The following is a 17,859-nucleotide window of genomic DNA, read 5'->3' on the forward strand; positions in this document are numbered from 1 at the left end:
GCCGGGCGGGGGGCCCGGGCCGCGGCGCCAGCAGCAGGTGCGGGCGCGGCGGGGGGAGTAAAGGGGGCTGCGCCATCGGCTCCTCCTCTTCTCCCCCGCCCCCCGGAACCACAACAGGGACGCGGAGGAGGAGGGGGGAGGAGGTGGAGAAGAGGGACAAGAGACAGCAGCGGCAGAAGCAGCAGCGGCAGTAGCGGAGGGGAAAGGGGAAGCGACCGACACGGCGACCGCAACGGCCACAGCTACGGCGGCCCCGGGGGCCAAAGAGGCCCCTCTCGGGGACGGGCCGCCCAAGGGGAGGAGAACGAACCCCCGGCCTCGAGCTCCCGCCTCCGCCCCGGCGGCCCCGGCCGCGCCGGCAGCTCCCGCCTCAGCCCCACGGCCGAACATGCCTCAGGGCGGACTCCATCCCGCGGCCCCGCCGCCAGCCCCTCAGGACAGTGGCACCTTCAGGTCAGTCCGCAGGCCCTAGCTGACCAAGCCGGGCCTGAAGGATACCAGGTTGGGCCTGGCGGGGGAGGAGGGGAGGAGGCCAGAGAGGACGAGGAGGCCTCCGAGCTGCCTTGTGGGTAATAGTACACCCCTTCTTCCCCACCCCCCCCATCCGCTTCTTGGAGCCGGGAGAAGCCCCGCCCTCCGGGGCTCCGCTCCATCCTTCCCCCTTTCTGCCCCTCGCGGTCCTGCCATCCTCTCCTCCCCCCCCCCCCCCCCGGGCAGCAGCAGAGTTGTCGCCGTCGCCTCCCAGAAGCCCTGGGCAGCTCGAGTTACCTGAACCCTGATAGGCTTGAGAAAGAAGACGCCCGCGGTGCTCGGGAGATGGTTTCGTTCCCGGAGCAGGTGCTGCTGCTGGAGCCAGCTTGTGGGGCTCCCTCTCCCTGACCCTCCCTAACCCCCTCCCCGCCTCTCCTGAGCCTCACCGGTGCTGCTGCCGGCAGGGAAAAGTGGAGACTGCCTACGCTCCCCGAGCCGTCCTCGCTCCTCGGAAGAAACGCCGCCGTAGTCTTAAGAACGAGCCCAGAACTCTCCGATCAGTGTTGGAAAGGGCCTCATTTGGCGCTTCAAATACCTGCTTTGATGCCCTCCGTCACCCGCACACCTGCCCCTTTGGCATCTCAAGCAACCAAACCCTTCTCCTTTATGCAGGTTGGGGAAAATGATCACCGCCAAACCCGGGAAAACGCCGATCCAGGTGTTACATGAGTATGGCATGAAGACCAATAACGTGCCTGTTTATGAATTTGAAAGAGCCGACGGACATGCAAATACGCCGAGCTTCACCTTCAAAGTGACAGTTGGTGACATAACCTGCTCAGGTCTGTACGCGCTGCTAACCCAAACAGTTGTCCTGGAGAGGCAGGAACGGCTGCGGTAGGAAGGTGCTCTAGGGAAATGCCCACACGGGAAGGTGTCGCCTCGGAAGAAAGACATTTTATCTTCTTTTCCCTATTTTCTCTCCCGATTTTTCCTTCTCCCCCCCAATAACACCCCAAGAGCCCAATTTAAGACAGTAGTAATGGAGGCCTCCTGCTCCCTAAGATAGTCTCTATAGAAAGAGTTAGAGCTGGAGAGACTTTAAAGATGAGTAGAGACTCTAAAATAGTTTTCACTTAAATAATATAGCTACCAGTACCTTGATTTCCCATTTCTCACTCTGCTTTTGCAGCTCTTAAGTGAAGAGGTTTATTTAAGTTCTCTTCTTCCTTCACTGTAAGAACTAAGAAAGTTGTCTGGCTTTCCTAGGTCGTTGTGGTAGAAACAAGCATATCATTTTATTTAGCAAACTGGAGCTGGCCTAGTGAGACGTCTTATTCCAAATCCAAAGAGAAGACGATGAATTTAGATAATTTATATATGAATTTTCCTATTTGTTAAGTATGGATACTGCCTTCTTGTGACTAACTTCTTGAACAGGGGAATTCTAAAAGACAACATTGCATTTTACTTGGGGGTGGAAAGGAAACAACAATAAACCCCAAAGTCAAGTTTTATGATCAGTTCATCTAAAAATTAGAGAGGGCACAGTTTTTGTTTTGTTTCTTACTGAGATGAAATTACATTTCATATTCCTGAAAGGTATTATCTCTGGTGAAAGGGCATAGGAACGGAGGTTGAAGGCTGGTCTTTAGGGAGAACTGAGAAGGAATAACCACTATTCTCCCAGCTGAGAATTGGAGCAAAAGAAAGAAAAAGAAAAAAGCATGGAGCCATAGAAAGGAAAGCAAGTTTTAAATGCATATAGTCTAATCCCCTCATTTTATGCTTGAGAGAGCTGGGCTCATATTGAGATATCAATATGACAAGTCGAAAGTTACATATCAGGTAGAGTCAGAATATAAATCTAGGTACTCTTGTCTCCAAACTTCCACACATCCTCCCATCTGAAGCCAAGTAACCAGTTTGTAAATCTACTTAGAGGAAAACTGCTAAGTCATGAATTTTGGTTGGTAATCTATGTTAAAAAATTAACAGGGAGCTTAAAATCTTTTTTTTTCTCTTTATTTTTTTCATGGTGTGATTGAGTTAGAGTTAAGTACTATGAGCCTTAGTTTACTGATGTGTAAAATAAAGATGAAAATGTTTATACTATGTGCCTTGTTGAGTAAAACAGTTTACTTGCTCAAATACACAGTAAAAATGTAGTCACTATTATTAGTAAATGTGTTCCCTTAAAAACCAAAGAAATAAGGCTATTTCAGGTAGTCTTTGTTTCTGGGATATTGTTTACATATACCACAAAGAGGCAACCTAGCATAATAAATGAAGATTTAGGAAGACCTGGATTCAAGTTTTGCCTCTTGGCACATATTGGCTGTGATACTGGGCAAGTTATTTAATTTCTCAATGCCTGGGTACCTCTCCATATTTTAAAATATAGAATGTTGCTAATCTGTTTAGCTATATTTAAGCTGTTTTTAAAAAATAGTTCCATCTCTCCTTCAATTTCCCTTAGACTACTGACTAGAAATCTTCTGTTAAAAGATGACCCCATACAATGCTGTCTGAAATATTAACCTATCCTTGCTCCATCCCCACTCCTTTTATTGATAAAATGCAGGTTTTAGCCTCTTAAATAAAATGTCTTATTCCAGAGACTATTATGTTATTAAATCTTAGAGGTTAAAGGAAACTTAGAAATCTAGACTAATAACTCCATTTTACAGAAAAGGAAACTGATGCTCAAGAAAAATGATTTATCAGAAATAACAGCTGTGTTGGTAAAGTTGGAAATTGAACTTGGGTCTCTTGGTTAGACAGGAATTTGTTTCACTACATTACTCTGTCTTGTAAGGAAGAAAAAGTTAGATGTGTAATGTTTTATTCACTGAACCTTTTGAAATTAGAAATAGACTATGTCCTCCTCTCCCTACCCTCTTTTTTCAAGTCATAATGGGAATATAGGTTGACCTTAAAATGAGGAAGAGGAAAAAAGAGGAAATCCCTTGAAAGATTACTGTTATACCTTATATATAGTCATCGTTGATATACAACTTTTAACTGGGGTTTGACCAGGCACACAAGGCTGAAACAAGTTAGAAAAATAATAATTTCGCTGTTAAATAATTTTATTGCTAAGTGCTGTAAAGGAAAGCTTACTCTTTAACACTGCCATAAGCAGGCTATGCTACATTACAGAAGTTCAGGATTCTATGCTTGTAACACTGGTATTTATCCTTAAACCCAGGCTTCAAGGAGAAGTGAACATGTTCAATATCTCTGAGCATGAAATATAACCTCTTCTTTATCATTTTATAGAGCATTTATAATTTTTAAATGTTATTTTGATATATACATTGAGTATGTAAAGAAATCCTTTTAAAAATATATTTTAGTTGTTATCTTCTGTTTTTTACATGGTCTAGATATATCCCTGTATTCTTTCCTCTCTCCCATCTGAAAGTCATCCTTTGTAACAGTTTTTTTTAAGCCTGGGGGAAAAAAAGTTTTATAAATTTAAAAAAAATCTGGTGGCATATGCAATGTTCCATAACCTTGGATCCTTATCCTCTCTTAAGCATTTGAGCTGAGAGAGATGTCTTCTAATATTCCCCTCTGGTGCCATACTTTTTTTTTGTTGTTTTGTTTTTAATAATTTTGCAACATTTCATTTTCAAATATTTTGTGGTTGTAGAATTTTCCATTTACATTGTTGTAGTAATTATCATTATGTGCCTTGTTTTCCTTGCTCTGCTTACTTCTGTTTGCATCAATTCATGCAAATCTTGCCATGATTTTCTGTATTCATGTCTGGCATTTCTAACAATTATAGTACTATACCTTTGTGTTCATGTATGTTGATTTGTTTAGCCAGTTTCCCAACCAATGAGTATCTACTTAGAGAAAAATTTTTATTATATATATATTTAGATTTCACTATATATTTTTTAACTTATATGTTAAAGAAGCAGTGTACTGTGTGGAGGGAGTGCTATATATATGGAGTAAGGAAGATCCAGATTTAGATTCTTTCTTAAACCCTGCTGTGCTATAGGCCCCCCCCCCCCCATCTATAAAAACCAGGAAAACAGTATTTATATAGAGGACCTGCCTCAAAAGGTCATTGTAAAAGCAAAATGAAATAATGTATATGAAGTACTTTGGAGACAACTAAGGAAGGGGCACAGTGGTTGGAACACTGGTCCTGAAGTCAAGAGTTACCTAACTTCCAACCCAACCCTCAGATACTTATTAGCTGTGTGATCCTGGACAAGTCACTTATTGCAAAATTTTAAGTGCTACATACAATCAGTACTCCAATAAGTACTAATTATACCATCCTTCCCTTTTGTAAATTGAAATCATTTGCTCATATCTTGTTGATGTTCTCTCAGGTCATCTTGCCTTTTTTTTTTTCCCTAACACAGGTGAAGGTTCAAGTAAGAAAATGGCAAAGCATAAAGCTGCAGAAGCTGCCATTGGCCATTTGAAAGCAAATGCAAGTCTTTGGTGAGCTACACTTTTTGTTTTTGTTTTTGTTTTTTGGTTGTTTTTTTGTTTTTTGCATTTTTCAGTTCAGAAATATCATTGCTGAGGCAAAAATGAAAATTTTGAGTATGTTTGCAAAAACAACAGAATGAACTGTTGTATTTAAACTGGAAACCCTCATTTATTTTTTTAATGAAAACTCTCACTTCTGGGAAGGACTTTAGGAATAAATAAGTTCAAGAATTAAATTTAAATGAATGCTCTATTGAGGAAGGCCTTTTTTCTCCCAGTAGGATTTTATCAGTATAGTAGAAGATAGTTATTTTCCTTTTTTTTTTTAATTTTTATTTATTTATTTTATTTTATTATAGCTTTTTATTGACAGAACATATGCATGGGTAATTTTTCAACATTGCCCTTTGCAATCACTTCTGTTCCAACTTTTCCCTTCTCTTCCTCCACACCCTCCCTTAGATGGCAGGCAGTCTCATACATGTTAAACATGTTAAAGTATATCTTAAATATAATGTATGTGTACAGATCTGTACAGTTCTCTTGTTGCACAAGAAAAATCAGATTCAGAAAAGTAAAAATAACCTGGGAAGAAAAACAAAAATGCAAGTAGTCCACATTCATTTCTTAGTGTTCTTTTCTCTGGGTGTAGCTGGTTCTGTCCATCATTGATCAATTGGAACTGAATTGAAAATCCAGTTATTTCTTGTTACATTCTTTGATAGGCTAATATTTACCATGATTGTTTTGCAGTATTGATTAAATATTTTCTTATGGGAAATCTGGTATTATATTAGCAAATGTTAGCAGATAAAACTGTCTTCTAAGGTTCTGGCAATAAATAAAAACTCAGGCAATACATTTTCCTCTAAATCTACATTAGTTTTTCATCACTGGAAAGCTATATATCATGTAATAATGCAGGGATTATTAAGTGGATGTTAATATCAGGCCTTTGCAAATTATTGTATTATATGGTAGTTTAGCTGGTAAAATTAACTATTGGAAAGAATTTTGATTTCTAGGACATGATCAGATATCATAAGGATATGTAATTGGCTGAGATATTAAATAGTACTGTGTATATCACACTTTTAGATACTCCCTTATTTATGTCAAAGATTTAGAGAATTTCAGAATTAGAAGGGACCACAGCACCTACATAATCTTACCCATACACAGAAAAGAATCTCCTCTACAATATAGCTAACATTTAGTCATCCAGCCTTGGCATGAAGAGCTCCAGTTAGAGGAATCCACTACATTGTGAGGAAGTCCATTCCACTTTTGAACAGCTTTGTTTGTTATAGGTTCTGGTTCTGCTGCTTGGGGTAGACAAATACAGGTATAATAACTCATATATTTGGAAGACAGTTATCATGTCTCTGATTCATTTCCTCCTTCCGAACCACCTTTCTATTCCATCCCTAGTCTTCCTTTCTTTAGACAATCATCACCAGTTCCTTAAACCTTTTGTGCAAGGAAGTTGAGGTCCTGATTCACCGTTCTTGTTCTTTGGATGTTCTCCAGCTTATTAATATCCTTCCTAAAATATTATACCTAGAAACAAACACCGTACTTTTGATGTGGTTCAATCAGGGCAGAATAATATAATGGGACTATCACTATCTTATTCCTAGAAGCTATATCTCATTTCAGCCCAATATATCTGTTACTAATCTCTGGGCCAAGTTCTAATGTCCTTAATTCACACAAGATGCCATTTGTTTCTAACTGATGCCAGCATCCTCTATTTAGGTTGTTATAGACACTTTCCCTTCCTCTACCTTTTTACTATGGAGTTTTGGCTGGGCCACATTCTTATTCTTTCCTACTTGGAGAATTCCTAGAACTATTACTATAGAGACCTTATACACAAATGCTTGTGTTTAATATTCCAGAATAACTTAGATGCTTGAGAGTGGGGATCACATGTAATTGATATGTACTCATTTTCAAGACTTGGCCAAATCATTGCCTGACTTTTTTTTCCCTGCCCTTGATGTTTGCCCTTTTATTACTGTGCACCTTAAAGTCACCAGCATAAAATGTTCATTGCATTTGCCACATTGTAAAACTGAATGGCATTATAAGAATGAGTGAATTCTGTGAAAATTTTACTAGTGATGTTTTAGATATAAAGGGAAAAATAAGCCAAAAAAACACTGTATATTTTTATTTCATTATTTCATGACAGGTGGAAAGGGGAAATTGTCAGAGAATTGTGAGGCATAGAAGGGTTCATCCAATGTCATAATTTCCTGCCTTTTAATAAAAATTATTTTGATAATTTCAGATTACTACATTGTACATGAATGCCTAAAGAATGACAATTCAAAGTTTGAAACCATGCTGGCAGTCAGAAAAGAAACAGAAGATAGTATTTATCTGAAATCTCAGTAGTCATAGAAGTTGTCCATCGAGTCCATCAGTCAAACTCTGTGCATGCAGCTCAATTCTACATTGGTTCTGGCCTTCTAAATAACTAGGGACCTCCTTCTACTTAAAGTTGACTAACATAAATCAGTCTTGTCCATTTTAAATTTTTACCTCTACACTCAGAAACTAAGAATGTACTTTATGCAAAGCATAGCATAGACTTACACCATGAGATTGTTCAATCTAGAACTAGATAAGAGATTTTAAAAATATATTATCAGATCATTTCAGTCAAAAGTTCATGAATATTTACCATGTCTGAGGCACTGTTGTAGGCACTAGAGGAAATAGAGTTGAAAAAGACAGAATCCTTAGCTTATAGATCTCCTCGTTTAAAAGTGATATACACAAATAACTATAATGGAAAAATAAAATCTAGGATGTCCAAATTAATTTGATACTCTGAAAATTTCCTGTCAGTCAGTTTAACTAGTCTTATAATATAATAATGATGATGATGATGATATATTTACATTATATAGAGCTTGATAGTATGTGAAGTGCTTTCACAACATGGTATCTTATGATTTTAATACACTCCTATGAGGGTAGGAATAATCAGCATCATCCATATTTTTCAGGTAAAGAAATAGTCTCAGAGAAACAAAATTATTTATTTGACCATACGATAAGTAAATGTCTGAGCCAGGTCTATTAACATTGCCCTTTGCAATCACTTTTCCTTTCCCTCCACCCCCTCCCCTAGATGGCAGGCAGTCTCATATATGTTAAACATATTAAAGTATATCTTAAATACAATATATGTGTACAGATCTGTACAGTTCTCTTGTTGCACAAGAAAAATCAGATTCAGAAAATTCTAATTCACACTCACTAATGTCATATAATGTTTCTTCTGCAAGAACCAGTAGTGAGTCTTTTGCTCATAATCAGCACTCCATTTATGTTCGCTATTTCTATATTAGTTTAATTTTTTGAGAGTGTATTCAGTTTTTAAAGAAATTTTCTTATTCAAGATTCATTCTAAATGACTTTAATAAAGTGTTAATGAAACATTTTTTCATCTTGAATTAAAATTCAAAATTTGACTACATTTTTTAAAGGTAAGAGATTTTTGCTTCTGATTTGGTTCCACAGCTCTTTGTAACTCTTATTTAGATTTGAACTCATTAGTTTAATGTTTGTATTTGTTAAAAAATAATGTGGATTTAAGTATGAAATTAGAAAATTCACTTTCTTTTTGGCATCAGTTTTCAAAGCATCCAACAAGAAGCTGTAGTTCTCAAATAATTTGAAGTTCACATCTTTTAAAAAAATCAGTATCTTCTCCATAAATTTTAATTTCCATTACATTAAAATAATTTTGTAGTATAGAATATGCTATCAGATCATGACTAAGGGTCAATTTTTGGCCTTATAATGGATTTCTTGCTTTAGAATAGGATATATCACGATTTATATCTAGAGTAGACTCTTTAATTAATTTAATATAGCTTGTATTTGCCAGCATTTGGTTTACACAATTTTAAGGACTGCATATTACATAAAAAAGTATACTTTTAATGAATGCCTGTATTGTGTATGTTAGTAGAATTGATTAAGAAAGATACTTGTAGTGGACCTGTCAGCCAACTGTTATATTATTTTATTTTTAAAATGTAAAAACCATTCTTAGCTCACTGGTCATACAGAAACAGGTGGTGGACTAGATTAAGTCTACAAATTATATGTAGGTTGTTGACCTCTGACCTGGCAGAATGCAACAATAATCCAAAGGAGATAATAAGCAAAAGGTGTGAAATTAGAATTTTATGTTTAATTTTTCATTAGCTATGTTTTAATATAATATACTACAAACAAAATAGGATAAAAATTAATACAAAAGAATATTCCCCTATTATGTATTACAGATTCAAAATAAACATGTGTTTAGTTATATTTGAAAAGTTATTTCATAATTCATAATATATTTTTAAAAATAATTTAGTTTTGCAGTTCCAGACCCAATGGCTCCTGATCCTTCCAAGCAACCAAAGAATCAGGCTAATCCTATTGGTTCATTACAGGTATGTTGTATAGTTATGTTTTTCATATATTTCCTATGTTTTTCATTATTTTTTCACTGATAAAGGATATAACAATGATTTTAATACAATTGTGTTGCATAAAAAAGGGGATGGAATGTGTCTTTAAATATATTTTGTTTTCAAAAAAAAAAACAACTTTTGCAGTAGATGTTACAAAATTAATTTGAAAAGATTATTCTATTTATCATATCTTGGATTTTCCTCCCATATACATTATCTGCCTTTGATTTGTGGAATTCTCATTTGAGATATACAGGACCCCTGTGCACATGGGTAGAATGTTTTATATTTTAAGGATGTTTATTACTATTTATGACAGAAGATCTTTTTTCTATTTATGTTGTGAGAGAAGCCATCATAAATAACCCGGACTAGATAGGATAGGTCAAGGAAAATGAAGTAGTATATTTATTTGCTTACTCTGCCAAAAGATAATACAAACAGCTTTGAATGATTGCATGCAGATCATCCTTCTTACAGATTACCTATGCATTCTTTTGGACAATTACCCACCCTCATTATCCAGTTGGTCCTGTTGAATACCTTCTTCTCTTATGTGGGCTTTTTCCTTTGGCATTTTTTTCTCATTTTTCTTCTGCAACTTTCACCAAAACTCTTGGTTTGCTTTCTTTGCTCTGCCCTGTTCCATCCAATTGCATTGGTTAGCCAGCTTCTGGACACAGAAATTTTCAGATATGAAAGGAGAGGCCACAGAAGTCAGTAGCAGTGAATTCCTCAAAACATCCTCTCTAATGTTCTACAAGAGGCTTTCAGCAGCCTGATTTCTCATTTGATCTCTGAGATGTCAGTGTTTATAGTTAAATGGAAGTATTCCATTCACAGGAGGACATTGCTTCTGTGTTGATATTGATGACTTTTTTATGTATAAAATGTTAGGATGTCTATGTAAAAGTAGAAGATGAACTTTTCCCTCATTTTTGCATTGCCATACATCATTACTTTTTTACCCCTTATATAATAGATTTGGGGAAAAGAAATTATGTTTTCATTATAATTATTACATAAATGATATTTTAAATGAAACTTTACTATTGTTTTGAAGGAACTGGCTATTCAGCATGGCTGGAGACTTCCTGAGTATACACTTTCTCAGGAGGGAGGACCTGCTCATAAGAAAGAGTTCACCACGATCTGCAGACTTGAATCATTTATAGAAACTGGTATATATGTCTTGTGTAATATTATAACATGCTGTGTCAAAAGAAATTTTTGTTCTAGTAGAATATTGTTACTTTTCTATTAAATTCATATTTTAAGTCATTGCTTTGGAATACTTTAATAAATTATAACTCTAGTACTTATGCCCATTAGCATGTATCCTGGGCCTAAAAGAAGTCTTGTTGCACAACATATTAATAAGCTAAAGCCTTCTGCTCTCAACTTTTTAATGCCTTTTTCTGACACAGTAGATGAAATTTTGAGTGCAGTTAGTGGAATGCAAATGTTTTCATAACTCTACATAGAATGTGTAGGTTTGAAGAATGGATCTAAAGGAATGAGGTAGTATTTCTAAATTAAGGATGGAGATAGTGAATTTTTAAAAGCATATGCATATTTTGCACTTTTAAGCCCAACATCATATTAAAGCAGATGCACATATGTACATAAATGCTATGTACTTTTTTTTTGGATATGCAGAGAAAAGCTGTAGTTTTCAGATTAACCATTAACTCTAAAAGGCAAAAGAACTCCAGGGGAAGATTGAGATTAGCATAAAGGTGGGATAGAAAATAAGATGATAGAAAAGGAAGAACAATGACATGAGAATAATGTCAGGTTAAAAGACATTGAAGACAATAAGAAAAATATGCATAAGCTAGTATAATTGTACTTTTATGTAATTTTTCTTGTATTTATTCTTTAATGCATTTGAAATATTTTTAAAGCAGTCCATGAATTTGAAATTTGGTTGAACACTACAACCAATTTCAAGGAATAAGTATCTCTTTAATAATTCTTCCAATTTAATTCCATCCCTTCACACTCAGAGGGGTGAAATTCATTTAAGGTAGACAAAAAAATAGGCCTAGAAGAATAAGATTATAAACTAGCGTAGACCATTACAGATTGGGAAAGTGGTCAGAAGTAAACCAAGTGCACTTTACTAAAGAAAAGTGCATATAAAAATCTGCTTATTGAGAAAAAAGAAATCACATAGAGGACATTTATCTATAAAGTACAACAATAGAAGCAGTGCAGATAACAAGTTTACCAGGTATCTGCAACTTAACACTAATAAAAAAAAAAAAGCAAGCATGAAACCAGGAGGAAACTACATGAAGAACATGTAGGTAACATGAGACGATTTTTACATTACATAGGAACCTGTTCTTTCATAATCCATCTAATCTTCCTTTGTGGACATTAATTTTTTTATTTAATATTTTCTATTATTTTCTTTAGGAAAAGGGGCATCAAAAAAACAAGCCAAGAGAAATGCTGCTGAAAAGTTTCTTGCCAAATTCCGTGAATTCTCTCCTGATAACAATGTTTCCTTAGTAAGTAGTAATTGGGCTTTCATGGTCAGTATGATCAAGTATCTTATTCTTCAGAAAACTGTTTTTATTCTGTTTAGATCAGTTTAGCCTTTAGTCCCATGAAATCCTTTGACTACACAAAATCAAACTGTTGCTTTCATGTCCATCATTTAAATTGACGATGTAATCCCACTGTAGTCTACCTTGGTCAGGCACATATCAAAAACATTGTCTTACTCTTGGGGTGCCACATTTTATTTAGGCAGGACATTGGCAAATGTGTCAGGGTAGAGCATGCCTAGTGCAGTGTAAACTAGCATTGTGAAAAGACCCAAAACACATGTGCTGGGATCACTTCTGGGAATGTCTTGTAGAGAAGATTCACACATCTGATAGGTTAGACTAGAAAGACACTAAAGTTCTTTCTGACTCTTGCAATCTATGATCATCTATTTTGCAAATAAGAAAACTGAGACTCGTAAGATTTAAGCTGGAAAGAGACATTAGAGACAAAGTAGCCCAAACCTCTCATTTTACAGATGAAGAGGCTGGTGCCATGAGAGCGGTTAATGCTTTATCCTGTGTCATAGCCGGAACACACTCCCAACTTTTGACTTTTAAGTAGAGAGCTCTTTCCATACGTATTGCCTTCCTGTGGTCAGTAAATACATGATGAGTACGTGGTAAATGGAGTAAGCATTTTGAGTACATTTTACATGTGAATGAAACTTAAGGTACAGAGAGATTAGGATAATTACATTTATTAAGTATCTCCCTATATACCAGGCAGTGATAGGCTTTGAAGATACAAAGACCAAACCCTCCCTCTCCCCCACAAAAAACAGTTGCCTTAATAAACTTATATTCCACCAAGAGAAATAACACATATGCATTCAAGTAAATGCAAAATGTATACAATTCAGGTCTTTTGGGAGGTGGAGAAAATATTAAAAGCTGGTTGGATCTAGGAAGGGATTTTTGTGGGAAATTATATTGGAGCTGAGGTTTGAAGGAAGATAAGGATTCTAGGAGGCTTGGGAGCTAGTATTCTAGAGATGAAGATAATTGTTTTTGTTTAGCTGATTTCCTTTGTGATCTATGTGTTTTATTTTCTACATTTTAAAATATAATTTTGAAAAAGAGTCCATAGACTTTGCAGATTGCTGAAGGGTCCCAAGGCATGTAACAAGTTAAGAATCCTTACCTTAGAGCATAGGAATTGGGAGGAACTTAGAACATGGAATATAGGGTGATAGTCTTTTTCATGAACTATAGACTTTATTTAGAGGGAGTGTGGTACAGTGGAAGGAACTAAGATATTTGGAGTCAAAGAGACTTAGGTTCAAATGACACCTTTGTTATTTATCATTTGGATTATCTCAGGCAAGTCACTTAGCCTACTCTTCACCTATAAAATTAGGAGGTGGAAGTAAATAGTATTTGAGGTCTCTTCTAGCTCTAAGTTGTTTGATTCTGTGATCTGCTCCAGCTTTTTCATTTCACAGATAAGGACACATTGGCCCTGTGTCACTTGCTGAGAAATTCTCAAATGTGGGATCATAGCAGAGAGACTCCAAGGGCACCTTGAGGTTGGATGAGATTATAGAGCCAGTGAGACTTATTTCCTCCTGCCTGTTCTGCCTTCTTATTCACTTTGTACTCCTAGCAATTATCAAGACTAGTACTGGAGAGAACCTCAGAATGATGACTAGAAGATTTGTATAGGTCACAATTTCTTTATTTTATGACAAAGGAACTTAGCAAAGATCAGACAGAGCTCAAAGAGTTTATGGGACCCACTTGAGGTGACAGCTAGTAAATGTTAGGCCAGAGATTCAATTCTAGGTTTTGCAACTTCTGGAACTTTCTACTAAAATATGTTGGTTCTCAAATGAGTTAACAGTTATCTGTGTCTACATTTGGTAGAATATGGGGAGTGCAGATAAAGGGTTTTTTTAAGTGGTTGAAATGGTTTTATTAGAGCTAGACAATTTTTTTCAAAAACAGCAGTTGCCTAACTGAAAATAAAGTAATGCTGCAAATATTCCAAACTATTTAGCAATTTCACTTTTTTGTTTCCCATCCCTTGACTCTACTTAGATTGATAAAATTTTCTTGTGGCCTACTCTCTCAAATCAAACTTTGCCTGATTTTTTTCCCTCAATACTTATAGTTCTACATCAGTTGTCAGACTTGGGTTAAAAAAAAAAGTGAATAGAGAGAAATCTAGCAATTCTGAAGGATATTAGTGCATTATGTGAAAATTAATATGAAAATTACCTGAGAATAGATTACTAAACAGATTAAGATTATTTGCAACTTTGTGGAATCCTTGAATATAGTCCCAGGAAATTTCTAATGAAAACCATTCACTTCAAAAAATATTTGTACTAATTGTTATATTACACAAATATTTAATTAGAAATTTTCTCTATAATTGTGTCTGCCCCTTGTAATTATCCATTTTAAAATGAAAAGTTCTGCACACATATATTGTATCTAGGATATACTGTGACATATTTAACATGTATAGGACTGCTTGCCATCTAAGGGGGGGAGGAAGTCGGAACAGAAGTGAGTGCAAAGGATAATGTAAATTATTTGTAAAAAAAAAAAATTTTTTTTTATAAAAATTACTCAGGCATGGGTTCTGTCAATAAAAAGTTATAATTATTAAAAAGGAAAGAAAAGGGAAAAAAATGAAAAGTCATAGATGCCCCAGTTTTATGATTAAAATGCCTTTTTTTTTAAACAAAGTTAAATTTAAGATAGTTCTTTAATGTTTTTATTCAGGGTGAAAGTTATCTGTCTATCATAAGTCTAAACTTTCAAATATTTTTCAGGCAAATGCACTAGGAAGTACTATTGGGTGTACTTGGAATACTCTGAGGAATTCAAATGGGGAGAAAATAACGTCACTGAGAAGAAACCTACTCAGTATCCCTAATACAGATTATATTCAGATGCTTGGAGAAATTGGAAAGGAACAAGGTTTTGAAATAACATATTTGGATATAGGTAAGATTTTCTTTTTTTAATCAATTTTTAACATTTTTTTGTTGATTTAGGAAACAAAAATATACATTTCTTGGTTAGAATCCAGTCATTCTTAATATTGCTTGACAATTCATGCATAATGCATGTACAATAATCAGTACGATAGTATTCTAACATTTTTCTATCCCATTACTTTGGGGGAAGAATAGGGATAATAGCTTTTTGGACTGCCCCCCATTCATCTTGACTTAAAATTTTTACTTTATCTTGGTCCTTGATTTTTGAAGTTAGGGGAGAGAACAAATGAAAAAGTGGTAATGTAGACTGGTTAACTTGATTTTTTATTCTAAGCACTTCATAAAACCTATTCAGTGTATTTTTGTTGATAAATTTCAGCTTATAACATGTTAAAGAGCTTAGTTCTTTAAAACCACTCGTAATCTGATTAGTTTTGATGGTAAGTGAGCAGGACTTGGTTAGAGCTGAAACTTATAATCAGAGGTTCATATTAATCATGAAAGAATAGGATTTGCAATACTTGAGATGGAGATTTCTGATTTTCTATAGCACTTTGAGGAGATACAAAGAGTAAAGAATACATGCTACCTTTATGGCCTAATAATGCTGCTCACACTGCAATAAATGTTTATTTCAATGAGCCTAGAAATGAAGCACAAATATAAGGTCAAAAAGGTATCTTATAAAAAGACTGGCTATATCTATAATTATGGGTAGAATTGTGGAAAATATCAATTCATGGTTATTTAAATTAAAAGTTTTATTTTGTTAGCATTATGTTTTTATGATGCAGTTACTTTCAAAAAGCTCCTAACAGATTTTTAAGCAAATTTACTATTTTACATATTTCTGGTTGAATTCTTATAAAACTGCATTTGTTATTGGATAAAGAGGCTATCAACATGAAAACTTCTTTCCCCATTGTTATTCTCTACATTCAAACATTTTCCTCTAAACCAGGGGTTCTTAACTTGGGTTTGGTGAATTTGATTTTTAAAAAACTATTTTGGTAATTATTTCAACTAGTTTTTTCCTAATTCTTTATGTATTTATGCAATAAAAAACATTATTCTGAAAGGGTCTATGCTGCACCAGACTACCAAAAGGGTCCATGACACAAAAAAGTCTAAGGACTCCCTGCTCTAAATTGAATGCAAATGAAGTAATATGACTAAATCATGCTGTTTTTAATACATTATCATTGTTATACACTTTTATTATTCCTTCCGCTTTGTCTTATTTGATCCTCTTTCACCTACTGTAACTAATCAGAAGGCCTACCTTCTTCCTTTTTAGTTCAGGGTTATACTTTGCCTCAAATATTTGTTTTTTTTTTTTTTTTTGTTTTGTTTTAATGGATCTTTTAGCTAGCCTGGATCTCAGATGATACACTCTAGTGGCATTCATATGTTCAGCAAGTTTTTTTGTTTTGGTTTTGGTTTTGAATACCTATTTTGGGTTAGGTACTCTGCTGGCCCACATTTGAAGACTTTGCAATTTGATAGAATGTAACAAAGGTTTTCCTTCTAATGGTCTTCATCTTCAAGAATGCAGGATTACCTCTATATTACAATTGGTCATAAGAATGGATTCTTCACTAAATAGAAATTCAGAGATTGTAATCTTTAAAACATTCACATACACACAAATAATGTGTATGACCAAAGGAAGTCTTCAGCTGACTCTCCATTTTCATTTGCCCAGATCCAAATATTAATTGATGGGCAGTATCTGACATCTTAAATAGAAAAGACAGGACTTTAAATAATGTCCTGCAGTTGGTGGAATTGAGTTTTGTTTTAACCTTCAGAGTGAGTGGCAAGGATTAATAAAGCACCATAAACTTTTGCTTACTAATAAGAGGATATTGTTAATCTCCCAAACTCATATTTCTCAATTGTTGATAGAAAGTATGTATAATGTGTTAGTAATAATAGTTTATCTGTTTCAGAAGAACTGAGTGTGAATGGACAATACCAGTGTCTTGCTGAACTTTCAACCAGCCCCATCACAGTCTGCCATGGTTCTGGGGTCTCCTGTGGCAGTGCTCACAGTGATGCAGCTCACAATGCCCTGCAGTATTTAAAGATAATGGCAGAAAGAAAGTAAAACTTGGAGCAACTTTAAGAAAAATCCTTAAGCAGCAGTAGCACATAAAAGGAGTTTTTTTTCCCCCCAAGTAAAATGTTGACTGTAATGTTTAGCTTGTGTGATGTTTCTAAATCACTTTCATAGAAAACCATCAGACTACAGTTTTCATTATATCACAGCAGTGGTTATGAATTAAGCTCTTTTTAATGGCTTCAACTTTGTATTGTTTTCTTGTATTTATAAACTTTGTATCATGAAGCAGAGTGTAGCACCTAGTACAATGCCATGCACACAGTAGGCAGTAAATAAATATTTCTTGTTTATAATGATGATGACAATGATGAAATAAAACTACTACTGAGCAACAATTTTTACTGGTGCTTAAATCCTTCCTCACACTAAGCTTACTAAAGGGTTTTCTAAAGAACCCCTTTATAATGCTAGTGTTGAGGGACAGGACTAACACCGGCCTTATAGGCTAACTGTTATATCATACTTTTATTGCATGTAGTTGTTATGTTTCAGGGGACATGATTTGACCGCAGTATATATGAATCCATGTAATAAAGAGCTGTGTATTATAATGGGGTTCTACTGCATTTTATTAAAAAGCTACTGACTTGATTGTTTTCTTTAATTCTTTCTATTTTACTCTATGAATTTTAGTTTTATAGTTTTTCATTTAGAGGCTCACCCTGTCTTACCCATGTTCAACTTAGATATATCCATTAAATGTGAATGAATACCCACTCAGTAATGGCTGTTAGCCACAGAAACTCCACTTGACTTTTCTCACTTGCTGCCTGGATTTTATTCTCTTCTATTTTGTCTAT

General features: G+C 35.4%; 1 protein-coding gene across 2 annotated transcripts; it reads left to right on the forward strand.

Moving 5' to 3' along the window:
- Window positions 1-143: 143 nt before the first annotated feature.
- On the forward strand, window positions 144-17,650 carry PRKRA (protein activator of interferon induced protein kinase EIF2AK2). 2 transcript variants are annotated; one of them, XM_031960397.1, is made up of 8 exons: window positions 144-453; window positions 1,144-1,313; window positions 4,863-4,944; window positions 9,323-9,401; window positions 10,486-10,603; window positions 11,847-11,941; window positions 14,764-14,938; window positions 16,887-17,650. In XM_031960397.1, exons 1-8 carry the CDS (start codon window positions 389-391, stop codon window positions 17,042-17,044), a joined length of 942 nt encoding a protein of 313 aa, XP_031816257.1. In that variant the 5' UTR covers window positions 144-388; the 3' UTR covers window positions 17,045-17,650. The 2 variants fall into 2 exon arrangements, with proteins under 2 accessions (XP_031816257.1, XP_031816258.1); XM_031960398.1 differs by having other exon boundaries at window positions 16,890-17,650.
- Window positions 17,651-17,859: the final 209 nt, after the last annotated feature.

This window comes from Sarcophilus harrisii, chromosome 3 (genome assembly GCF_902635505.1).
Source record: "Sarcophilus harrisii chromosome 3, mSarHar1.11, whole genome shotgun sequence".
NCBI lineage: Eukaryota > Metazoa > Chordata > Mammalia > Dasyuromorphia > Dasyuridae > Sarcophilus > Sarcophilus harrisii.